This window comes from Argiope bruennichi, chromosome 9 (assembly GCF_947563725.1).
Source record: "Argiope bruennichi chromosome 9, qqArgBrue1.1, whole genome shotgun sequence".
Taxonomy (NCBI): domain Eukaryota; kingdom Metazoa; phylum Arthropoda; class Arachnida; order Araneae; family Araneidae; genus Argiope; species Argiope bruennichi.
In genome coordinates this window covers 30,381,114-30,409,075 of record NC_079159.1, presented here as the reverse complement: position 1 = coordinate 30,409,075, position 27,962 = coordinate 30,381,114, and the positions used below count along the sequence as shown (strand labels likewise).

The 27,962-nt window shown below is 29.1% G+C and overlaps 2 protein-coding genes across 2 annotated transcripts; one reads left to right on the top strand and one right to left on the bottom strand.

Moving 5' to 3' along the window:
• Positions 1-5: 5 nt before the first annotated feature.
• LOC129985136 (U2 small nuclear ribonucleoprotein A'-like) lies at positions 6-12,888 on the bottom strand. Its single transcript, XM_056095053.1, has 9 exons — positions 12,676-12,888; positions 9,426-9,466; positions 8,557-8,663; positions 8,006-8,131; positions 5,582-5,684; positions 3,376-3,537; positions 1,742-1,850; positions 883-931; positions 6-148 (listed from the first exon to the last, which is right to left on the bottom strand). Exons 1-8 carry the CDS (start codon positions 12,755-12,757, stop codon positions 885-887), a joined length of 777 nt encoding a protein of 258 aa, XP_055951028.1. The 5' UTR covers positions 12,758-12,888; the 3' UTR covers positions 6-148; positions 883-884.
• Positions 12,889-13,145: 257 nt separating this feature from the next.
• Positions 13,146-14,648, top strand: LOC129984413 (DNA-3-methyladenine glycosylase-like). Its single transcript, XM_056094290.1, has one exon. The coding sequence runs from the start codon at positions 13,532-13,534 to the stop codon at positions 14,375-14,377; it is 846 nt and encodes a 281-aa protein (XP_055950265.1). The 5' UTR covers positions 13,146-13,531; the 3' UTR covers positions 14,378-14,648.
• The last annotated feature ends 13,314 nt before the right edge of the window (positions 14,649-27,962 follow it).

Sequence of the window (27,962 nt, the reverse complement as noted above, 5' to 3'; positions counted from 1 at the left end):
AGATATGAATTTGAAAATACAAAATTTTATTATGAAACATATTTACAATGAATCTTGCTATGGTTTAAAGAACACACAAAAAAAAATCTTCAATGAAATAATGATGAAGGTCACCAAAATTACAACTTGTCCAATGTCTTTATACCATCTGTAATAAAATAATGGACATTAACATTTGAATCTGAAGCAAATGCTCTTATACCCAAACAAATATCAAGTAATTTCAATAAAATATTTAATCATAAGAGTACATATTGAAAATTCACATAGAATTTGACATTAATATTCAAAGTACCAAAATAAATTTTAAAAGAAAAGACTTTTAATAATGCGCTTAAAGAAGAAAAGAATATTTCAATAAAAAAAATCAATCAGTAAACAAAAATAATAATTTTCAAACGCTACAGAAGAAATATTCCAAATAAGCTGAGATATTAATGCATTTAAGAGACACAATTTAATTTTTAATAAATGTTAAAAATTTTCTATCTTATGTAAGTTGATTTCTTTATCTTACTGCATCAACTTTCAAGTTTTTTATTCATGATTATTTTACATATTTTGGAAGGTAACTTGTTATTAAATTATGCATCAAAATTTGAATCAAGAAATATTTAGTAAGACTGATAACCTATGAAATTTTGTCAAAATGTCTTTGCTTTAACTATTGAATTATTCAGAAAATTTATATTAATTTCTATTTAGAGAAAAAATATTTTATGTTAATAGTAAAAAAATTAGAAAAAAAATGTGAAATTCGATACAAGATTCTAACCTAGTGCCATAAGTTTACCTAGTACCATGATCTTGTTTCATCATATATTTAATCTAAAATATGATTAATCTAAAGGTCACATTTTGGAGATGTCTTGCAGCATTTACCTTTAATTGGCAGAATTTTCCATTTCCATTTCTTCTTCCTCCTCCTCATCTACAAATATAAAAAAAATTACAACAATTTGGTTCAATCTACTAATGTTTCATATATTTATAATATTCATGATGTTACATATTATACATGTAATTTTTAATAAAAAAATTAAACTAATCAAGAAGAAAAAAAATTAAAAAATTCTCAAAGATATAAATTAAACTAACTAACAGTTGTTATATACCTTCGAGGAAAACAAAAATAACCAATAATCATCATCAACACAGACTTTAAAAATAATTTAAAATCACTGAATTCTACCTTTACCAATAAGCAAAAAACTATTATTGTTCCAAAGCAAATTATGATAGTAATTCTAATGCTACCCAACACTAATGATTTAGATAAAAGCATTCATTAAAAGTTATAAATTGTTTTATACAATTATATGAACTAGCAAATAATGATACTAAAATGAAATTTAGTGAAAATATCTAGTTTTAGCTTTAGGTAAAAATGTTAAGCATTAAATATTCAAAAAATATAATAAGTATTTTAATTTTTTTACACTATGCAAAAAAAGGAAGAAAAAAAAATTAAAGAACAAAACTTGAAATAGAAATGCAAAACAAAATTTTTTTTTAAAAAAAAAGGGGGGGGGGTCAATATTTGAATTGTTGATTCTGAAGTATTGATTGCATATTATATGATTTTGATAGAAAATATATAAATTAGCGCACATTCAATTTTTAAAATAGGCATCTGTACAGTTTTATACACAATTGTATTTAATTTTTTTAAAGCATTACTTAAAGGTGATATAAACTTTTTCTTCCTTTATGATTTTTTTTATTTAATAATTTTTTTTACCTTGATTTTGAGAAGTTGTACCACCATCTTTTCTTGGAATTTGACCAGATTTCAACATCTGCTTTAATCTTTCAACCTCTTCTAATGTGGTAGCATTTTTAATAGCCTCCTAGAAATGATCAAATTTATTTCTTTAGTTAATTTAAAAACAAAAAGATTGGCATAAAATAATGATTGCATTAGGATATTTAATGCATATTTGATTAATTAATTTAAATATAGTTATCAATAAAAACACAGAATGGTTTATATAATGATAGTTTTAAAAAACCATTACATAAAAATTATTATTATTATTATTTTTTTTTTTTTGTAAAACTCCAGATTTATTTTACTTTACTAATACATTTTCTAAATAAGCAAAATAAATAAATGAAAACAACCACAATATTTTTTACTTATTCTCAAATGCTTATTTAAGAAACAATAAAGAAAGTAAAATCAGTAATATGTTTGTATATTTACAATTTTACAAGCAATGCTTAAGATAACACTAATATTAAGACTAATTTGTTTGACTTTATCATATTTGTCTATAGAAAATTGTGACTGATTTTTACTTTGACAATCTGAAGCATATGTATATACTTTTTTTAATATGAAGAAAACAAGGTTAATACCAAGAATTCACTCAGCATAAGAGGCTTGAATTCTCAGCTTGTATTTTATTATATGATTAGCCTTAACTAAACAAAAAGCATAGTTGTTTCTTCAAATTAGTACATTAAGCAACAATATTTCTTTTATCTCAAAACAATAATTGCATAATATATTTCAAACACATAAGGATTAAAAAAAAATGTAACCAACAGCTCAAACTATTTATATTGGAATTTTCACTATGAAAGAAATTTATATTTAGAATGTTACAACAATTACAAAATTATTTATGATTAAAATCCGAGCATCTGCATTACACAATCGCGAATGGTATTGTTTTGTTTTCGGAAGCTATGACTTAGATCTTTTAATTCCCACAACTTTTAGAAATTGGAATTAGATTAGATTTCAGATGGGGGAAAAAATAAACAAGAAACTTAAATTCCCTGCATTTTCCCAGTTTTTATGAAAATTTTCAAATTTCCTGTGTCTTCTCTATTCTTCCGATGGTGTAGTAACCCTGATAGACCATTATCCGAAATAAAATCTGTAGAAATAGCTAATATGGCAGTTTACTTGTTACCAACTATTCCAAACTGAATAATACTTTTTTTAAGCTCCAAAATCTTGAGAAGGTAGTTATTCTAAAATGCCTAAAACATTTATAGAATCCATGAAAATAACGATCATTTTTATACCTGTGTATTAATTGCCTGCCTACAATTAATTTCCAAAAAAGTTTCATGTTAGTCAGTTGAATTATGTTTGTCAACATCTCTAATATTAATACAGAAGTACAACTCCAAAAATAATAATGAATATATAAAAATTTAGCAATTAAAAAATGTAATAAAGTTAATATCCTTTAGTGATTTATCATTTAGAAGCTTTAAATCATGCCATGAAGTTTTTATGACCATTCAAAATATAAATATTAAAAACTATTAAGTTATTTTCTCTTGAATCTTTTATACTGTAAGTAGGAAAGATTACCATTCTCACAATCAAAGGGGGAAAAAAATATATTAGTTTACCCTAATTGCTTCAACATCAGAAACAGTTGGTCCACTTGGTTTCTCTGGTGATGTATTTGGAAGATTACCACCAGGAACAAATGTTCGACTCTTTTTGCCAATTTCTTTTTCTAGTTTCTTTCCTTTTTTTCCTTTGAACAGTTTCGCAGATTCTTCCCTTTCCTATAAAAGTTTAATTATAAGAAGAAAATTATACAATTAGGGGTATTTTTGCCTTCTACACACAAACAGAAAATTTTAATTTTTGCTAAATATATTCTAATATTTTTAATTTGAAATAATGGAAGTAGGGCAGTACAACAAACACAGAAGTAAGGTATTTCCAAATTATAAAAATTAAAAACATAAAAGTATTTGATAGAATATTCTTGTGACAATTACACACTAATATTTAATAATTTTTATTTTATACATTATTCTGAAAACTAAGAAGAAATATAAATTATAGATTATTTTTCACATAAAAATTAGGAATAAAATGTTTCAAATCTTCATTACAATACAAAAAACAGAATCAAAACATGGAAAAATCTTTTCAAGCTTTAAAATTTTTCCTAGATTTGTTTAAAGCAAAGATGTAATTTTTTTTCTAATTATTAAAATTGGAATTTCATTTATAATTTTATATGGTTTTATTATTTAAATAAATTTGAGATAATCAAAAATTCTTTCAGTATATATAAATGCAATGCAACACCTATACAGAGTGGCTAAAAAATTAGACACTCTTTAATAACAAGCTGAACCACCTTTAATACTGATCACAACCGATATTCTGCTTGGCATGGACTCAACAAGTAGCTGAGTCCATCTATATTACATATACAATAAACTCTCGAGTATTCGGTTTGTGACTATCCGGCCTAATTTTCTTTTAACAACTGAAATGAGGAAGGCAATGCATCGCATTGGCAACATTGTAAATGCATCAGTAGCAGACATCTGCTACAATTCTCCTATGTGTTGCATGTAAAATACAAGTTGTGACAAGTGAAGAACAGTGTTCTGCTTGTTGTTCATTGTTTCATCAGTATGTAATGGACCTCAATTGTTGTTTCTCTTCCTCATTTTAACCACACAGTATGTAAAGTATTTGTAAATTGTTCTTGGGGTGTGTTTAATGATTTTTAAAATATACCACAGTGAAGATTACAGAATTTACATTAAAATGTGAACATTTTATATTCTTTAATTAACTTTTCCTCTAATAAATTCTTGAAATGTTCAGTGCAGTATATAAACTACCAGTATACAGAGCGTTCTACTTTAATTCGACATGTTACTAGAAACTGCTTCTATGATTTGTTGGACTGCAACCGTGTTTACATTCTTTGTAGGTTGAGATAAATGGAGGACTTAGTGCTCGTATTATAGCAGTGAGTTTTGGTATAAAGACTTTTCTTCTAATATTGGTTAGGCAAAGAAATAAGTTCATAGAACTCTGGTTTATCCACCTTTTTTGTTATCTGGCCTACCCTTCCGCCACATTAGGCCGGATACTTGGGAGTATACTGTAGTAAATTAAATTATGTCTGCTTATGGAAAGTATATTTGTAGTATTTTATTTTAACCTAATATTTGGATAATCTGTCTTCTAATTGCTCATTTTTGTGAGAAGATAATTTTATTTTTTAATTTCTTACATAAACTGAGCAAATAATAAATATATCACCTTTAGCTTTTAGGAGGAGAGAATTATATAATTAACTATTTGAAGAAACAAAAATAATTTCAGTATCAATGCTACAATAAGAATATTGTAGAAAATACTGCATAATTAAAAAAAATAAAATAAACAATTTAGGAAAAATTGGAAGACAAAAATTATTATCACTTAAAATATAAGTACATATAATTTTAAAATGACACACATACACACAAAATACAATCATATTTTCTGATGCTATCATAGGAAATAACAAAATCCAGCTAAATCCTTAATTATATGAAATTTCAAAAAAAGTCACTAAAGTGCACATTCCAAATTTTCAAATTACTTTTATTCTAAATTTAGTAGCTTTAAATCACGATTATAAAGTACAGTTTATAAAATGTCAGATAACACATTCATTCACCTTTATTACTCATAGAAATATTACATATAAATTAGATATAAGAAAATATTTTAATTATTTTAAGGAGAAAATAATAAAACAGGCATTCCAGAGTGGTAGCCTGGATACATATTACATCAATAAAACTTTACCTTCATACGAATCTTGCGAAAATCCAAAAGTCTAAGTTGGGGCAATTTGTGAATAACATATAACCTATAATGTTTTTTAGAAGCAACAGGATTCTTTATCAAGCTAAAAAGAAAAATTAGAACAAGACTATTAGTATTAATACATAACAATTCTTTAAGCAGCATATATTAATGCTTCATTAATATCAGCATCATAAGCATGAAACAGTGATTTAAATAAACACTTAATATTTTACTACTTTTGCATTTCTTATAATAAGTTTTCAAAATCATACCAATTTTAATTACTAGAAAGTCAACTTTACCACACCAAATATGTAAATTTCTTAAAAATCTTTTTGAATATGTATACAAGAAATATGCAGCACTATTAATTCATAAGCTGAAACTACATTTTAAAGTTTTATCTGAAATACTTCTTTCAAGCATATTAGTTATATTTTCTCATTTTTTACATACGTCAGATTCAAATCTAAAAATAGTATAAGTGTAATTTTAGGAAATTTGATGTAAAAATCACATTTCATATCAAATAGTACAATGTGCATGGGTGCATAAATGATTATTTTTGCATTTGTATAGACACTTACTGGATTTGCCAAAAATAATAACTGAGGAATAAATTCAACTGCTATATCCTATTAGAAACTATATTCAAGATTTATAATAAACTTATTTATAGCTTTTCATCATAATTGAATTATTTTCTCAAAATTATTTTGCAACACAATATCTTATATAAATCATACAAAAAAAAATTTAATACACATTGCATTGATTTTTTTAAAATTCTCACTATACATATTATTAAAAATAAATTGCAACATTCACTAATAGTGAATCATTATATTCAATAATAACTGCTTACCTGATAAGTGTCAGAATTTAAAACAAAACTTGCTGATTTAAAATCATGATTTTTTTACAGATGGAAACAATATCAAATTGTATAAAATTAGAGAAAATGGAGGCACAGCCTAATTCCAATTCACAGAAGCTTGAATTATATGTTTTTAGTAGATTTGAAAAAAATGTATAAGTGCAATTATTCACAAATATGAGAAAAGGAATACGGGAAAGGAAGTATCAATCAGAATAAAACAACATAGATGAATATGTGATAATTATCATATAAAGGAGATATTACAAAAACTCAACCTTTTTAAGTATAAAAATTGAATTTGCTTTTTAATATTAAACAATTCAAAGTGATAAAAATTAAAAGAATTAATATAGTAAAAAATGCATTTATTTTAAAGATAAAAAAAAATCACTGACTTGTTCAATATTAAATTTACTTTCCATCGGTTATTTTTAAATTGTATGTCAAAGTTGATATATATAATCTCCAAGTACATACAAATAAAACATTAAAATTATCAAAACAAAAATTAAGTATATTTTATTCCATGTAAGTACTGTTGCAGTTGATAATTAATTCATAATAATTAATTACCCCTATTAAGATTATCATTAAAACACAAGTTTGGTTTTTGGCGACAGAAAAAAAAATATTTCTACAGAATTAATACTCAAAATAAATTTTAAAAAAATACTGAGCTATGTATCGGAATCTATGTATCGTATGTAGTGGAAGGATAGGCTGGATAACAAAAAAGTCTGAGTTCTATGAACTCATTTCTTTGCCTACCAATACTAGAAGACAAAGTTTTTATACTGAAACTCATTGTTATAATACGTATTTTCTCAGTTCTTATTGAGTACTAAGCGCTCTATATCGAACCACATAAAATGTGAACACGGCCCAGTGAATCATAGAAGCAGTTGCCGATAATATGTTGAGTCAAAATATAAGTCTCTGCACTGGTAAATATGTTTATACAATACACTGCAAGTTTCAAAAATTTATTTGGAAAAAAGTAAGTTAAAGGATGTAAACTGTTCACATTTCAACATAAATTCTATAATTCCTAACTTAAATGCAATACACAACTTTTTTCATTTATCACCCATTTTGAAATCTTCATTGTAGTACACTTAAAAAACATTAAGCATACCCCAAGAACAATTTACGAATATTGTATGTACCGTGCAGTTAAATCAGGAACAGAGGCAACAATTGAGATCCATTACACACTGACAAAACAATGAACAACGAGCAGAACGATGGTCTTTTCCTGTCACGATTTGCATTTTGCAAACGACAGATAAGAGAATGGTAGCAGATGCTTGCTTCCATTACTTTAGCAATGTTGCCAATGCAACGCTTTACCTTCCTCATTTAATTACAATAAAAGAAAACTAGGCCAGATAGTCGCAAGCTGAATACTCAGAAGTGTATTGTACTTAAGCTTGAATAAATAAAAGTGTTAAAATCCATATTCAAATAAATACACAATTTTAAAAAAATTAATTAATGCAATATTCTAAATGCTATAATAATAATAATTCTAATATACAAACCTTAGAGATGTCAAAGACTTTACAGTAGACAATGGATCAATATCACCCAGCTCTTGAATATGGTTATTGGTTAAAATGATAGTATCAAGATTGGGAAGACATTCTTGCAGATTATCTCCAATACGACTAAAAATAAAATAAAATTATTTTATAAGTTTGTAAATACTAGATTCTAAATACACATGAAAGAATTTGCCTAATCAGATACAATAACATAATCTTATTTCATCTCAGTATCTTATAAGATAATTTTATAACAAACAAGGATTCCAAAGAAATGTTGCAAATACAAAAATTATAGGATGTTTTTTAAGAGAAAGCAATAAAATGAAATGAAATTTCAAAACAAGATCTTCATTTCCAACTCAGTTAAGTAAACGTTAAACTACTAGTTAAAAGAATGGAAGACCATGAAGTGATTTTTAACAGAAATTGTATAATTTAATTGAGTACTGAAAAATTCAAATTTAACAATATTTAGCCATTAAATTTTAAGAAATTAGTATGTATTAGAAAGATGGTGTAAATGAATGAATTAAAGCAATATTTACCAAACTCTATTATTATTTATCAAGACGTATTTTAGTCGCTTCAGCTGAGGAAATCCATCCAGTTTTCTTATATCATTATCTGATAAATCAATGCAATCAAATTGGTCCTACAAAAAGGAATGGAAAATCATTTTTCAACAAGAAAAAAGTTTTTTAAATAAAAAGAATACCTCAAACATTTTCTTTTTGTTCTTAAAAATTTTAATATACTTTTTGTAAAAAAAAAAATTTCAAATGAAATACCAAGAAGAAAATTAAATAAAAAAATTTTTCTTATTAAATAAAACTTGGTAAAGATACTAAAATCAAATAGAATATAATACTGCTTGATTATATATTAAATAGATGTCTTATGTTTCGACTAACTCTTGTTTTAAACATTAATTTTTGAATATACACTAGACTACTACCCTGAATCTGTGAGCTACTCTGCTTATCAGGCCTATTTAAATTACTTAAATAATTTATAAAGTATTGTATGCAGATGCTTACAGCAGCCCTTCTACATATTATGTTTATTAAATAAGTTCAAATAATTTTTGTAAGAATTGATCCAATGTTTTACATCAAATTTTCTTGATTTTAAAAGTATATGCTTTCATAGTGTATACAATAATATTATTCTTGAATTTTCTGCTTTTGTAATACATATTTAAAACAAACATCTACAGTTCTGGTTTGCAGCAAAATAAAATGCGAAAAACAAGTTTTAGTATTTAAAAATATTTTTAATGGTACAGGTGGATTAGCAAAAGAGCAGTTATAGAATTCTACAAATGCGGCTTTTTGTTATCTTGTTACATTAGGCTGGATAACTGGGGACAAATTAAATGACAAATAAATGAAAAAATATGCATATCAATACTTACTAAAGTTGCACCAAGATTTTCTATTTGTCCAATCTTGTAACCTGAATTAAATTTTAAAACAAATTTAATTTGAATTCAGCATGAAAACAACATTAAATAAAAAAAATATTATGAAAAGGGGGAAAAAATATATCTCCTTCTTGAATATAGAGTTTTAGTTCAATGGATGTAATTTTATGATACAAGATTCCATCAATATAATATCTTTAAAATAAATATTAGCGAAATTGAGGATTTATAATTAGAAACTTTTTCTTTATTTATAAAATTTTAAAAAACTAGGCCCTCACTTTCTCTTGGGGCCCACCTCGCAACTAGAAAAATTATTATTTAAAAGTAAAGATTTGATACAATTATTGAATAAAAATAAGATAAAATAAATAAGTTAGAAAAGATTATTTTCACAAAACTCTCTTTAAGAGGGTGAATTTTTGATTTATTCAACATAATATGAGTAGTATTAAAAAAAAAAAAAAAAAACCTGAATGAATTCGATTACCTTAGCAGGTCCAGATTTATTTTAATCAAGTAAAGACTATTTGAAGAAACATAGCAATAGAATCTAAATTGCAATGTGTAAAACATAAAAATAATATCTTAAATAATCTTTAATATTAAAAACACAAAAATGAAAGTAACATAAAGCATTTTATTATTGTTCTTACATTATAAAAAAAGAATTCAGTATAACATTCAGTTATATGCTTATACTTTTAAAACATATGTTTTAACTTAAAGAAAACTTGCTCATTTTTTATAAAATTATTAAAAATAGACCATGAGATGAAAATTTAATGTTTGCAACTTAGAAACATGAAAATATTTCATTAAGTATTTTAAATTAACCAAAGATCTAAATAGTTGAAAACTTTTCCCATATACATGATAACAAAATAAAAATGCTAAGAATTTATTTCTTTTATACTTCTTACTAATAGTCATTTAAAAAGAAAGAAATAATAATAATAATAAAACGATATGCATACAGAGCCCCTAAATTTTCAGTTCATTTTTTCTAATTAATAAAATTTAATAAACCATAAAATTGTCATTTTGAAAAAATGGATAAACAGTAACTTTAAAAGCAATTATTTTCTATCTATCTCTCTGAACACAAAAATCACAGCAAAGTACATACCTGTAGATGGAAGCAATACTTTTCATTGACGATTCCTCAGCCCCTGCATGTTTTACGCATATTAATTTAACAGTTACTAGATTTTATTAATCGCTTCTGGGCCAAAGGAATAGGGAATTTAATAATTACAAACAAAATGGCATGTTGTGCAATATCAAGATACAAATCAGTCAAGCATCTGACACACAATAAATAAGAAAACAGCAAAGAGAAAATAAAACATTTTATAAGTAATAGGAATGAAAGATATCTTGAAAAAGAACCCATCATCAATGTTCCAGAATCTAGAAAGAAAATTCTTTCAGTAACAGATAAGTGATTGATGAAAATGTTTTCATTAAAACGTCAGATGCTGATAAATACTTTAGATATATGCATTTTGTTTCTAAAAAATGTAATCCAGATTTAATATATAAATTTGAAGAGTTATTTTTTTAAATTAATTTTTCCGCATTGAAAAATTTATATATATTTAAAATATTTCTAACATATGTGAAATTGCATTAATTTGCTCCATGGCAAAATACTTCAATTAATACAAAATACATAAATTTATTCATTAAATTGATTTCAACATTCTATAGTTTTAATATTATGGCCCAGATAAACACTGAATTTTGCGCTAAATAATTTCTAAAGTTATAAGGATACCCATTTTTATTAAGAGAGGGGGAAGGGATTCAAGCACTTTTCAAAGATCTTATGTAAAAAAAATTTAAAGACAGTAAAATGTTAAATTTTAGATTAAAAAAATACAAATAATTAATTTAAATTAGATATTTCTATTATTAATTTTCAAATACACTTACATGCTTATAACTTCTAAATAATTAACTAAAATCTATTAAAATAGAATTGCATTTTTTTTTTTTTTTTCTGTTCTTGTGCTTTCAACTCACAAAAACAGGAGGAATGACTTTCATCTTGTTATAGCAAAACTTTATACTTTTCTCCATGGATCCTTTTCTTCTTTGACTATTCTCCTTGGATCTGAACACTCATACTTCCAGTAAGTACAAAGTTGAGGAAATTATCCAAAACTTTAAGAATAAAGGTATATAATAAGACCTATTTGAAATCTGTCGGCAGTTTTTCAGAAAAAAAAAATTATTACGTTGTCATTTTTTCAAAATTTTGTCTCTTAAGTATACAAAATAACTTTCCTGCCATTGACATACAAATATTTCTTTGAAAATAATCAAAGACATGCTATTTCAGGTACAGATCTCCAAGAATATCAATTTTTATGATAACGAAAAGTTCCCAAAAACCAGTGACCATCTTTTTTTATATCCTCTACTAAAAATGGATAGTTTATGCAAAAGAATATAAAAAAAAGGATTGAATAATTTTAGTCAATGATGAGAAAAATCTATATCCGATATATAGGATCTTTACTGCATTTAGACTTCAATGTTATATATTAGCCTTTTAAACATATAACAAATAATTCATTTCAACTGCACATTCAAAAAGAACTGCATTTCCTCTTTCTTCCATTTAGTTCTAAAAAAGATATGCTAGAAAGTTTTTCGTTCTCTAAAAATTTGATGAATAATCTTTTCTTATCACTCGCACACTTCTGAATAAATAATACACACTAGATCAAAAGAATTCAAAATCCTATGCAGTTACCATATTAGCGACAAACTCAGGGGCACAATAAAGTACCATTCAACCAATAAAGAAACATTATTAGTTTACTAAAAACTAGCATCCTTTTCTTTTACGAGATAAATGAGAAAATATTTCCATTCAGCACTTTTTTAGAGCACTGGACACAAGTTCGGCGCTAAAAATATAAACCCAATAATTGCATTTAAGTGTCAGAATAAAATGAACATTTTCCAATTTTCCACAATATATTAAGCACTGGAATATAAAATGATTTTCGTATTAGACTCGTTTAAAAAAAGATAAAATATTTACTAGAATTTAATATCCTTCAACAATTTCTAAACTACGTCATAAACAAATCACTTCACATGGCATTCCAAAATTTTAAAATATGAATTTCTTTACAAGCAATTAATAAACAAAGTGTTAAAGAAATCATAGAGAATAAATGATAAATCATTAATAATGACCAACAACTAAAAAAATAAAAAATACCTCTCAAATTCAGCTGGCGATCTCTTATACAGTTGATGAACTGTGGGCTCATTTGAATTAGCTCTGCCGTAAGTTTCACCATTTTTAATTGCTTTTCTGAATTATAATTAAATGTTTATATTGCTAATCAAACGTTAAATTAAACGTTTTTAGAAAAATCGCGCAATTTACCAAAACACAGAACACACCGGTTCCTCAACCAAATTGAAAAAGATAAAGCCTCTTCACTTCACTTTAGTTACTATGCTTACCATCATTGACAAAGTTTCATTTTTTGTATTAAATTTTCAGATGAAATAATTTCTTTATATGCTTTATGCTATTTTGCTACAAGAGATCAATTTTTATTTCATTTTTCTTTCAAAATAATGCTTATATTTTGAGCACCTTTTCAGAATGACTTTCAGGAAGAAATAAAGAAATGATTCTCTTTCTCTGTGGGAAAGGCAATCGAAATTGACAGTTATAACTTTCCTTTAATGATGCTCGAAATTCAGATACTATAGGATTTTTTTTTAAACTGTTCATTTGCTGCCTTTAAAGAAGGTATAAACTACTTTTCAACATTTATTACCGTTACATGGCAACGAAATTTTATGTTTATAATGTTTATTTTTAAATTGACTGTATTATGGTTTCCGTTTCTCCTCTGAAGAGAAATATTCAGTGTCATGATAGCGTCTCAAAAATTTGTACTGCATTATATTTATTCAGTGATTATATAGCTTAAAATTTATTTTAAGTGTAAAGTTTATTTCATATTCTTAATCATGTGGTTTTAGATTACAAAACTTTTTCAAAATAAAAAGTTTTAACATTTTTTTTTTCATCTTTTTATTATTGTTACCTTAGCAACATGGATTTAACTAATAAATGTGGAGTTAAAAGAACGCTATCTACACGATTATCTCGAAGAATGTCTCAATTTAAAAAAATTAAAAGCATTGAGGAAAGTAAATCGAAATCAGTTTCTCCTGAAAATTTCTCTGTTGTAGCTACTCATATTACAAATATAAGTAGTTTGCAGTTAAATGTAAATAGACTTAATAAATCCTTTTTTGATCAACCATGTATCCAGTTAGCCAAATGTCTTTTAGGGAAAATACTAGTAAGAATGCTACCCACTGGCAACATTTTAAGAGGAAAAATAGTTGAAACAGAATGTTATCTTGGCACTTTTGATGTAGCAAGTCATTCATACATGGGAAAAAGAACTGAAAGAAATGAAGCAATGTTTCTAGAACCTGGTACTGCGTATGTGTATTCAATATATGGCATGTACTTTTGTTTTAATATATCCAGTCAGGGAGAAGGCTCTGCTGTACTAATACGTGCTATAGAACCTTTAGAAAATATTCATATAATGAAAGATTTTCGCTTAACAAAACGTAAGAATTCTGATCTGAAACCTAAGACTGTTATGAAAGATAAAGAACTTTGTAATGGACCATCTAAATTGTGTTTAGCTTTTCAAATCACAAAAAGCTTCAATAAAATAGATCTTTGCACTTCAGAAGATTTATGGTTAGAGGATGGTTTAAGCATTCCCGATTGTGATATAATAGCTTGTAAAAGAATAGGTATTGAATCTGCTGGTGAAGAATGGGCAAATAAACCTCTTAGGTTCTATGTGAAAGATTGCATTTGGGTCAGTGTGAGAAATAAAGCAGCAGAAGAACTTCATTTGAAGGATATGTCATAGAAAAAAATTATTTTTACATTTTCATGCTTTACTTAATTTAAGAAGTCTTGTGCCTACCTGCAATTTATTTAATAGTATTACATTAGCACTTTGTATAATTTTAATTTATCTGCTGTTATACAATAAGAATAAATTACCAGATTTATACTTTTACTCATCCAACACATTTTCTTAAAAAAATATTGCCATTTTCTTTAGATTTTAATTATAATAATACCATGCATGTAAAAATTACAATAAAATACTGTGTCATGAAACTGATTTAATTTCGTATGTTTTTGTACTGATTATAAAAATGATTATATTAATAAAATCATTGTTTAGAGAACTTTGTAAATTTTACTATGCTAAAATTAAATTTCATATTAAAATTGCTAAATACTTAAAGTTTTAATTTTACTTGATTTTTTCCTCAAAATTTTAAACTAGAATGAACAAATTAATAATTTGGTTATTTTTTTAAAATTATGATGTTTTAATTAAAATTTTAATTGATCAGTTATGTAATTCTCTTTATATTATATTTAGATGAATATAAGCTGTAATATGAAACTTAAACATTAATGCTAATTAAGCATAAGAAGTATGACTTATATGTCTAATTCTGTGGTGGCATGTCAAATGATCATTACAAAGAATTATTTGAATTATTAAAATTGTAATAACTTAATTATTGTGGACATGAAGTTATGTTATTTGGAGGGAATCTCTATTAAAAATTCACATATTTATTTTTAGTTTAATAGTTGGGTAAAAAAAAAATGTGAATAGTAAAGTTTTCTGTTTATATTAAATTTTATAATTCTTATATTTCATAAGAATTTTTTTATACTTTTTAAACAGATAACTGGAAATTTTATTTAACAAAACAGTTTAGGAAAAATTTTAATTTAAAATAACATAGGTTTCATTGATAGAATTTTTTCCTTTAACCAATTGTTGCTAAAAGATACTTGTTTTCATGTTACATGTATGAAAAAAATTAACATATTCATAAATGATAATTACTTTCCTTTGAAATAATGCTATGAAAATTGAATGGTCCATGAAATGTAATTGCAAAAGAGTGAATGAAGCATGTTTTTCCACTTATATAAATTGGATTTAACTATTTTATTCTCTTCATTGCTTATAATGCAAATTCTTTTTTAATGTCTCATACACAGTAATTTGATTTATTACCTTCTTTTTCATAATTTATATATTATATTTACTGGCATCACTTCTATGATCTACTTATGACCATTATATCATGGTTTATAGATTATCATCCTCAACATATTTTTGTGAATAAATATAAATTCATTTTACAGTTATATTGGTTTTATTCTTTTCTTATTTTGAAGAATTGTTCTGTATTATATACATTTTTTTAATATACCTTAATCCAAATACATTTGATAGATAGATGTTATTTAATATAAAAGCATTTGGATGTGCAAGACTTGTTATTTCTCTGATTTTATTATAATATTCTTCGTGCAAAATATTTTATATGCATATATATATATATATATAAAACTATCAATGTACAAATGCAGAAGAAGGAAATAGAATATTGTTAATCCCTTCCGGCATTCCCATTTCATCGCAATAACTTCACTATGTCTCCCTTCCATAATGATAATGTCAATTCAGTAATATTACTAAATAGATTGCTGTCTCCTCAGATAAATATGTGTGTGTGGATAGGAATTTCTAATTAACTTGCATTCTAAAAATGAATTCCTTAATCAATCAAACTCTGTCTTCACTGTAACTTTGACTTTGTAAGTGTATGGGATATTCTTAATGGAATCAAAATGCTGAATATGCAAATTCCTTTTCAAATAAACTCTCATGCTTTCTGTTTTCCTTTTCGGTACACCTTTCCTTTCCTTTTTGTTTGGCTTGGACAAAGAAATTTTAACAGAAGATCAAAATTGGGCTATCTCATTGAAATTATGTAGAATAAAAATCATAAAAAAACTATGCCTGCTTCTTCAAATCCTATTGCTTTGAACAGTCTACAAGATTCATGATACTTAGTCACTAGTGTTTAACCTCGAATTTATATTTAAAAAAAATATTTTCAATTTTTGTGAACATATTTTTTTATATATATTTTGATAAAAATTATTTTTTGTTGTAAGTTTTATTTGCATTTTATATGTTTATGGGAATATCAGAAACTTCTTTCAAGTTGTAAACTGTAAAAAATTTCTTAATGACTTTTTCAAACTAAAAACTTTAAAAATATTTATAAACATTTTCAATCAAATCCCACATTTTCTTTTCAACTGAGTATTCAAAATAATGACTGCTTATAAAAGAATACTTCATTTCATGATACAGTTATCATTACTTTTGAATCAAAATATATTATAAAAATCTATTTTTGCATTGCTATTTCTTCATGTTATTTATTCTATTACACATGTAATAATGTTGTTGTATTGTTGCTTACGAAGTTATTGCTTCAAGCGATGATCATTTAAGTTTTAAAATTGTTCAAACATATTTACTAACTTGCTCCATTTTTGCAGAATTATATGATAGCAAAAGCACAGTTATACAGGGTTTGTTTTAGATAGAAATCGTAATGAATCAATTACGATTTAAGAATAATTTCCGTATCTCTCGATCTCTGTCTTCATTTTAACTTCTAAGTTGCGTGGCGCGAGCTATTTCTTTTCCCATGGAACCATAACACTGAATCTGCTAATTCCATCCTAAAACTATATAAGTTCCAAATACTTTCTTTTCTGCCTTTCTGTTCAGTACGGTACATCGTATTCGCTATAGCTTGGATGAAGAAATCCTGACAGAAGCTCAAAATTGGATTGCTTTATTAAAATAAAGCAGAATAAAAGTCCTTAAAGAACTCTACGCTTGCTTCTTCAAAAGCTATTCTATATATTATAGTTATTAAAGCATTATAAAAAATATCAATTTGACTAAAAATATTAAAAGTGTTTGAACTTATTGAACAGATATTTAATCATATCTGAATTCTTGGACATGAATTGATCATCGAAATTCGGAAATGTAGATTTTATATCATATATAATAATATCATAAATAAGTTTTATAGAACGAACTTTTATAAGCCAAGAATAAAATATCAGATGATTAATTATGTTGATCTTCAATGAACTTATTTGAAAACTTAGACATGGGGTTTTAATTAAGAGTTTGATTTCATCATTTAAATATGTTCCAAAATTATTAAAAACTTGGTGGTTCTTATTTGGTTTGCTGGGGATATTGGTTATCTTTAATTCCAGTAAAATCGTTATATTTAACTTCATATCCATGATACTCTGAAATTGACAAACTTTAAAGATTTGTCATTGTAATTGTCTTACATATGCTTTCGTCATTCATAGTGCCAATAAAAATGTAAACGTGTGGCTCATCTATCCTTCAAATTTAACGGTATGCAGTAGCACCACTTTTTTAAAATCCGTTCTATAAACTACTTAGATATTAAATAGAATACTTCTTAAATGATGCGGAATAAAATCATTTTGTAAATAAATTGGAAAGTTATCGCGGAAGAAAAAAAACCTACCTAAAGGTAGGTTTCAAAAGTAGGTACTTTTTTTTTTTTTTGCGAAATTATGAATTTCTTAAATTTACTTTCTTAATGTTTGAACAGGTTTATTTATTAAAACTTTAGTGTTTTGTTTCTAAGTCTATTTTTTGGGAAAATACACTGCTTTTTTTTTCAAAATCTAAACTTTGATAGAATTTTCATATGAAGAACCTCTTAAATTAAAATCTTGATATATATATATACTATTTTGGTATAATAATTTCTCAACATGTTCTGCAGTTCCGAAAGCAGAGAATAAGCAATTTATTCATTTAGTGATTTATTCATTTCCCAATGTGAAAAAAAAAAAAAGAATGAAAATTTCAGGTTATTGATCAGTCGAATTCCAGTATTTAAAGAATGATAGATGAACAGCTTATTTTATCAGTTCAGGAATTAGATAATATGTTTCGTAAGCTGTCTGCAAAATTTCAAGCAGATTTCAAGATTTTTGGTTCATTCTTCTTTTTAGCCCCCCCCCAAGCTCTTTTTCCCAATTTTTAATGAACTCTTGTCACTTGTGTATTCTGGTTTTATAGATCTTGTGTATTCTGGTTTTATAGATGTTTTACAATCTTTTTTATGCAATTTTCAAAGATATAAATATTGTCGAACGTTTTTAACCCTTTCTAGAGCCATGGGAAGTATGCTTCCCACCAAATTCATCAACCTTTGAATGAAGTTATGTAGGTTGGCATAAGGTCTCACAGTTTTTTCAAAAAGACAAAGTCCTAGATGCTTCTGTTTCTTACCTCACACAAAATGATCTGTCTTGATTTGTTAATTAGTTATTAATTAACGAAATTAAATTTATCTAATAAGCTAAACGAATCACTTTTCTTAAGTCAATCTCAATCCTAAAAATATTTTAATATACCATGACTAGAAAAAAAGGCCTAAAAATATTTTAAAGGGTTAAAAAAATCACCCCGAACTTAGTCACGTACCTTTTAATTAGTTAAAAATTCTGATTAAATTTTAAAAAAATCTCTTTGAGCTGCATATTGCTACCCTCCAAAGTGTATTTGTACCAAATTTGGTAGCTCTGGCTGGATCAAATGGTTTGACCTGTAGAGCACCAACACACACATACGCATTCATCTTTATTATTTGTGGAGATAACTTTCATTATTGATCAGTTTAACAGTAATAAAAAAAGTTTGATCTATCCGATAACAAATTAATATTCAATTATGTTTGTCATCTTTGGGCTTACATAATCTATTTAAAAACATGTTGACAAAATTTCATTATCATTATGAGTAATAGTATACCTTAATTGTGTAATTGATGATTGCAGTGTTTGAAATCATGATGATTCTTTATTCACATCTAAAAGTAACTACATTACATGTTGTACCAGCTTCACATTCTATATCAATCACTCCGAAAACTCCAGAAACTGCAAAACACTGTTGGCCTTTCTCTGCAAAAAACAAAAAAGGCTGTTGAGTACATCAGAACTATGCATAATATAAATTAAAATAATTTATCGCGTTCTAAAGAATAACTCATGGTGGAAGGAATAACTTCTCAAATTATGGAGAAAACTTGTATTATGCATTTCATTTATTTAAAGTTGGCAACTTATCTGCTTATGTCAAACAGCGTTTTCTTCGTATTTATAAAGCATTAGAGTAATTGTTGTTTGACCTTTAATTTCATCCGTTTTTGCTTTGTTGTTTGCAAAAAAGATTGTAATCGTCAAAGGAAAAACAAGCAAAAAAACATCTGGAGCGATTTCTCCAAAACTATTTCGCTTACTCTCTAATAAAATTGTCATGTCAGGGAACATTTTACATGGCATTGACGTACAATAGCTACAATATATTAACTTTTGGATAAATTTAGCACTTTTACTGAATCCATTGTGCCATTCTTGGCGAGTTATTTGGCGATTCATCTCAGGTATGCTTTTTAATAATATCCAAAAATCGAATTTATGTTTTAGACACGTTTTTCTCGAGAGATTGAGTGCACTTTATAATCACAAAATCCCATACCAAATTTGATATATTTGAGTTATTGGCGTCTTCGAAGAATGACGTTTACTTATTTCTGATAGTATAGACAGACAGACAGTCAATTTTAATTTGGCTCAAAATTTGACAGCGTCTGCTCTATAGATATTAAATTTATGTGCCGATTTTTATTTATCTAGCTCTCTTCATTTTATAATTATCGTGTTAACTTATATTCAAACAGCCGGACTTCTAAACAGGTTTTAGTAAAAATTTGACAAAAATCTGTCAATTTGGTGGAAAAGCCGCATACCGAATTTTCTAGCACAGAATGTTTTTGATTTATTTTTGTCACAGACAGAGAGACGGACATTTTCCAAAAATCTGTTTTTTGAACCAGTGAGGTTTAAAACGTGAAGATTCGTCAAAGCCTGGAATTCGAATTTTTTGTTGATTACTATGCTTTCTCTGTATATGAGAAAATAAATATTAACCATTAAACCTTGAAATTACGGCGAATCATCTCGTGGGTGCAAATAAATAAATAAAAATCTAGAATTGTGGTTGTCTTGTCTATGAACTCTTTTACTAAAAAACAAAGGCATTTCTTTAGGCCGATTAAATTTGGCATAAGAATTTAAAACCAAATTTGTAAATAAGTATCGAAATTTGGAAGAAATCCGTCTGAGGAAAGCCTGTCTGTTTGTATGTATGTTAGCGCAATAATTCGAAAACGCTAAGAGCTATATAGATAAATTATACAGAAATGGCCAAAATTATGGAAATAATTTGGAAGGACAGACTTTTTGAGACTTAATGACACAGAGATTCATGGCAGCAATTTTACTAAGAGAAATTTCTCAAAGTTATTTATCAAATTTAATCGAGAATTTTATAGAATAATTTTGAAGATGAATAATTCAATTGGAACTGCAGTTATGAAGAAGAAAACAGAAACAAGAATAATGGCATGTAAAAATTCTGACTTAAGGCAGTTAATACTTAGTTGGGTAACCTTTTAGCAGTAATTACGGTATTGCAAGGTCGTCCGATGGATCTTACCAGTACTTTCAGTTCCTCAACTGTCATAATATGATACCATGAATGAACCACTGCTTTAATTAATTGGGTTTATTTCTGAGTTGCTTTTGTATTAAGTTTTTTCAGCCGGCTCTATAGATTTCCAAATGGTTTAAAATATAAGCTACTTTCAGTTTATTCTAGTAGTGAAATATGATTGTCTTGAAAATAATTTTGGCATACAGTGGCAACATGACATGAAGCTGAATCCTGTTGAAATATAAATTCATCCTTATCTGGTGAGCGATCTTCAGTTTAGAAACAAGAATTTTATTGATGTATTTTTGAGTTTTTATGTTCAGGATAGTCACACGAATTATATCCATGTCTTTTTCTGTTATTAAACCTCAGATTATAACATTTATTTAATAGTGGATGTTATGAAATCCCGATGAAAATCTATTTTTTTTTCTCCAGTTTACTTAGTATATGCCATCTCTATCAAATAGTTGGATTGTAGCCTTATCACTCCAAATCACACTATCCTATTCTGCCGTCTAGTTAACTTGGGTTTTGCCCTGTCTAATCTTTTCAAAATTTTGGATTTAGAAATAGCCTTTCTTCATAGAATTTTTACATTTAGAGCAGAATTACGTAATCTGAGTCAAATGGCTCTTACATTCAACATCATATTACATTGCGCCATTTCACTTGTATTCCCAGACTATTTTCTTCTATCATTTAGACATGTCTTGCGATTACCATGATATCACTTGTTGTTTTTCACCTTTTTCTGCCTCTACTGAATTGGTTTTCTATTGACCGAATTGCTTTATACTTCAAAAATTTAGAAATGCCGTTCTTAATTAGCTTTCCGCCAATTTTTTTCTCATTTCATTATAACTGAAGCGTGGAATGTGAATTTTGGGGGATCGATCAACTTTAGGTAAAAAAACCTTAAAAAAAACCCACCAACGAATAACTTTATCTACCAATGATCAAAGTTATGGAAAAATGATCTTCTCTCAGCTCCTAAAACTTACAATCCATTCCTGTATTTTACTGATAAGATAATAATGATAGTTTAACCACTCATGTTCATTAGCTATATTCAAATGAAGAAGAGCTATATCTTATCGACGAAATCATGGTGTGTTCCTTTCTGTTGTTGTTGCTTCTGGCACTTGTCATACATAAGCCCACTGACGAAGTCAACTATTTTAAACCGAGTTTCAGCATCTCTTGTTTCAATAGCGCCATCTAGGGCCAGGAGTACTTCTTAGCTAGACATGCGTCACAGCCCTTTTTAAGGGGCTTTTAGTTTCATTCGTTAATCCACAGATCGTAATTTAGACCTGAATCAGAGAATCATTACCTCTGATCCAGTACCCGAAGTGGTATTGTCTTGAGACACGACAGATTTATATGCATTAGCCACCATGTACACGGAGAGTCTTTTGCCGGTGGGGTCGAATTCACAATTCAAGGAATGCGAATCCACCGCCCTACCAACCAAGCTATTCTGGTCCTTCTTTTTTCTGATTGTTTAGTTATAACTTTTAAAAGAATAACTAAACATTCTAGTTTATGTCATGCAATTGAAATAATTTAATGTATGGCGTTCTTTAATTAGCTTTAAAATGATATGTAATTTTGTGGCATTATATCAAATAACAATGAATCAATTTTGAACAATAAAGCAACTTTGAACATATGCACCTCTCATATGTTCAAAATGTATTTTATCCAAAATATGTCCATAATTTTGGGGGTTGCCGTATAGATTTATCATCAGAATCACAGATCTGTATTGTGTAAAATGAAGGGGACATTTATTAGTCTGTATATTCTAGTTTATGTGAAAGCTATAACTCAAAAATTGCAAAGATAAATGAAATTTGATATGTTTGTGATGAATGTCGAATTGATTAATGTGTTTCATCACCAATTCCATCGCAGATTCGAAATCGATCGGAAGTACTTCTTTCTTTACTAAAACAGTTTTGCTGTGTATTATAGTAATCTTCATTCTAAGAGATTTATAAATAAAAGTATAATTCCTCGGTAATCCATGTAAGGCTCGCACTCCAATAAATGTAAAAAATTGTGTAGGGTAACGATGTTACGAAGCCCAGATCGCTACATATTGCACAGATAAATGAAAACGGGAATCATTTTTCAAATGGGAGCTTCCATTAGTCTTCCCATTCCTAAGATTGTTCGAGTTCAATCACCTTAAAAAAGTACCAGAATGTCTGAGAGTCTATTCAAAACATAAAAGAATTACCTGCCACCCTCAAAAATAGCAGTTATGGCTTGGTTACGGAAATTCCGGAGTCCTTTCCGATTTGTTGGTCAATGAAGAAACAGTCCTTTAGTAACGGACGACGACTTTTAAAAAGACGAATACAAAGACAACAAATACACAGCTGAGACGAACACAGGCAACAAACAGCAGCACACTACAACAAACAGTAGCCCACAAGTAGTTATCGGTAGTAATAATAGCCACAGCACACAAAACAGCCAGACAGATTTCAGCAGGAGAGGGAATCTGCGTAGATTCACTCTACACTCACGGAGGCCTCTCCAAACGGCTGAAATTCTCCACTGTTGCCTCGCTTTAGCTGTATCCAACTGCCGACTCACTACTACACGATTATCTACTCCACACACAATTCGATGCTGCTTTTATAATAAACACCAGGACTCGGCACACAGCTCAATTCAGCAATCGCTTGAGCTTCCCAAAACGCTTGCTTTTCGCTGGATTGATCCATACGATTCAATAGACGACTATCTTCGGTTAATGATATGCTTAAAGGAGCGCCTAACCCCTAGGGTTGGGGCTTAATCTCCGGTAGATGAAAGGATTTGACAAAAACCTTGTATTTGTAAACAAAATTCAGTATTTGCCGCGATCTTCTTCGAAAAAAGTACAAGGAAGTCGCTTAAGTAGTATTAGCAGGAGATGAGGTGGGAGGTGCTTGATGAAGCTCAAGTTTCTATTGGCTGTCAGGATGAGATAGGTGGGACAACAAGGATTGGGAAAACGCTGCAAGAGCAATTTGTTAAAGATATGAAAAAATTAAAGTTGAATAAATAAAACAGAAAAACAAAAAAGGGGGTTAAATCAGAATATTACGGGGCCTTTTAATACGTAAATTAGGAGTGTATTTAGGAATAGCAAGAACTGCTTCATTATCGTGAGAATCAAGATTCTTAAAAAAATTTTTGGCAAGTTTTTAAATAAATTTCTTAAGTGGTGGATAATCAAGAGCTTTATACATGTTTGTGCTAGGCATGTACCAGTGACAATTGCAGAAACTTCTAATAAGATTGTTTTGTTGAATTTCAATAATTCTTAAGTTTGACTTGGCAGCGTATCCCCAAACCGGACATGCGTGCATAAGAACTGGTTGCAAATAAGCAATTAGAGTTTCGACGACTATCTTCGGTTCGAGATTGCTAGCCTTTTATAGTTTCCGGTGGCGGGCAAAGACGGCAACGGCAACGTCGTGATGTTTCGGAGTTCCGCGATGTGACAAAGTGGTCACGAGCACCTCCACATCATAATTTGGAATAGATACTTTAATTTGTTAGTTTAGGGAAAAGTTAAATTTAATTGAACTAGTTTGGACGAGCGCAATAAAGCTCTAACGTCATGAAATTTGGTATTTAATTCATATTATTATAATTTTTGATACAATTAATTAATTTAAAAATAATATTTAAATTATTTATGGGGTAAAATAGAACTTTAGTGGAATTACGTTGCACGTGCCTTAACTATTGGGGCTTTTTTGGAACTAAACTTTCTGAAGGAAAAATTTCAAGGAATTTCACGCGTGTAGCTCATCGTAGCTATCTGAGGCCAAAACAAATAATTTTGAAAAATTTAATCCACCAGATTGGTAACAGAGTTAATTAATTCTCAGTTTTTTAACTGAGGGGAAATTTACATAGACATTGTCTATTGCAGCTCTAGGTCTTTTCCTAGAGCTGGGTACTGCAGGATCATAAGCAGGTAGATTAAGTAACTTGTTACGAATCTGGGGCAGTTTTTCGAAGAAATTTATTGATGTTCTTCTAATAAATTCCGAAACAGGTTCAATTTTGAGATCGTCATGTAAGATCTTTCTCCTGATATACCAGGGGGCGTCAACAATCTTCATCAGATGCCTATTTTGAAAAACTTGCAACCTCTTAATGTTTGTGGCTGATGTCGCCCCCCATATTTGGGAGCCGTACATCATTATTGGTCTTAAAACAGCTTTGTAGAGCAGAAGCTTGAGCCTAATCGATAGCTTACTCCTAGGAGAAATTAAGCTGTTGAGTTTAACACTCGTTCTAGTAGCTTTGGTGAGGGCTGCTTTAATATGACTATTAAAGCTTAATTTTGCGTCTAAAATTAACCCTAAGTATTTGTATTCATTTACAAAGGGGACGGGTTGGCCAAAAATTTGGATAGGGGCTAGGTCAGGCATATTTACTTTTTTAGTAAACAGGAGGCACGCGCATTTACTTGGGTTGACTTTTATTTTCCAGCCGATGAGCCAGCACTGCAAAATGGTCATGTACTGTTGAATGTTTGATATGACTATGTTTGGGTCCCTATGCTGTGTAAGAATGGCGGTATCGTCTGCAAAAATTGCTAAGTGACAATTGCTAGCTCTAGGTAGATCGTTAACATAAATGTTAAAAAGAGTTGGAGAGAGTAAACTTCCTTGCGCACAACCGCTTCGGATTGGTCTGGGGGAAGAAATTACATCGTTAACTCGTACCCGAAAATTACGAGAAAGTAGGTACGAGCGTAAAATTTTGACAAATTGCGCCGAAAATCCAAGTCGCATGCACTTGAATAAAAGCCCTTCGTGCCAAATTTTGTCAAAGGCTTTGGCTACGTCCAGAAAAAGTGCACCTGTGGTTTGGGACTTCTCAAAGCCACTGTGAATCAATTCTGTAACACGAATTAGCTGGTGATTCGTCGACAGGTTTTTACGAAATCCGAATTGCTCGGAAATTAAAATATTTTTGTCGCTGAGAAATTGATTCAGGCGTTTGAGGAGCACAGATTCGTACACTTTGCTCAAGCTACTAAGTAGCGAGATGGGACGGAAATTTTGAGGTAAAGTCAAATCAGAGTTTGGTTTTGGAATAGGGACAACCACAGCTGTTTTCCAGCAGTCGGGAAAATAACACAATTCCATTAATTTATTTATTAAAAAAGTTAAGTATAAAATAAATCTAAAAGGGAGGTTTTTAATCATGCGATTTGTAATTAAATCCAATCCTGGCGATTTATTCGGCTTAAGGTTATTCATGAATTCCATGATTTCCGTGGGCCGAACGGGCTGCAGGTTGTTTACGTGTTGTTGCGATAAGAAGCTCTCCAGCTGATCTGTGACGAATTGAGTCAGTGGGGGGTTCGCCAGCCACGCGTCCGCGTGGGGGGCAAACTGGTCCTGTAGGCTATCTGCCAAAGTTTCCGCCTTTTCAATGGGAGCTAGAGCGAGTTCCCCCGTCCCCCCTCTGAGGGGGGGAATCGGGGAGAATGGTTTTCTGATAAAGGAGGAGCGGCGCCAGAGGCCTTTTGTGTCTAGGTTCTCTAATTGACTAGCTCGCTGTTGCTCGAAGTGACCTACTTTTAACCCTTTGATCTCATCCTGGGTTCTGCGAAGTTCCGTTCTCACTTGAGGGTCGCGAGAACGTTGCCAAATTCTTCGCAGGTAATTTCGCAGTTTAATTTTGGTTTGGATTTCGAAAGGAAGCTTTTCTGGAGGTTTATTAAATTTTGGTTTTGAGGCTTCTGCGAGCGCCTCCGTTAGAGTTTTTCCTAGACTTCCAACTGCAATTTCTGCGTCATCATTGCTATGAATTTTGAAGGGAGGGAGGGGTTTTAAATTTAAAATATGCCGAAAGTTCTCCCAGTTGGTGGAGAAATGTGCTGGTGAATTTAGAGAAAAGGTTCCAGTATCAAAAGTCAAAACTACTGGAAGATGATCAGAATCTAAACAATTTAGCACTCTAATTTGAGAGTGGAAAGGAATTCGCTTTAATATTGCGAAATCTATGACGGAGTCATTTGAGCTAACTTGATTAATGTGGGTTGGAGAGTGGGGCGCCAAAACATTGACTCCGTCCTGCGTTGCAAGAAAATTAAACAACTGCATTCCATACCTAGTTGATTTATAGTTATTCCAGGCGATATGACCTGCGTTCATATCGCCCGCAATGATGACGTTTGGGCCTAAATTTAAAAGTTTTTCTAAATCCTCCAGAGGGAACATGTACGAACTCCCAGATCGTACATATGCTGACACAATTTTGAGAGGGGGGAGATTTCCTAATTTAACCTCAATAATTGTCGCGTCTATCCTCTCTAAAACGGGAGTGGGGATGACGTGATGTTCAATTATTGATTTCACATAAATACAAGTACCTCCATGATTGCCTGGCCGATTATTATTATTTCCGGATCTATCTGTTTTATAGATCCGGTAATTAGCGATTAGGGGTGTGAACTCCGGGGGGAGTCGGGTCTCTTGTACCAAAAACACATCAAGATTTTGCTCTGAAACAAAGTCTCTTACTTCCGCGATCTTGTTACGCAAGCTATTTGCGTTCCAAGTGCAGACCTTAAGATTATGCAAGTTTATTATGTTGTTACGATTGAATGTTAACGTTGGGGACCGTAACTAAGACTGACGTATTCTTGGAAGAGAAAATACGCCATATCAGCACCGTGGGATGCAGCACGAATTGCTGGTAATGCCTTTCTAAAGGCTTCGAGTAGAAGAGGTGGTTCACACCAATCTTCTCTCATTACTGTTGCTAGGCCAGAAAAAATGTCGGTGAATATTTTAGAATTTTTAGCATCCACTGGGACCGACTGTTTTGGAATAGAGGTTTTAGCAACTGATGGAGTTGTTTCGCTCTCCACTGGGGTCTCTAATGGAGGAAATTCTGACTCTGAATTTGTCAGAATTTGAGCGAATGACACATTTCCTTCCACTTTCCTGAAATT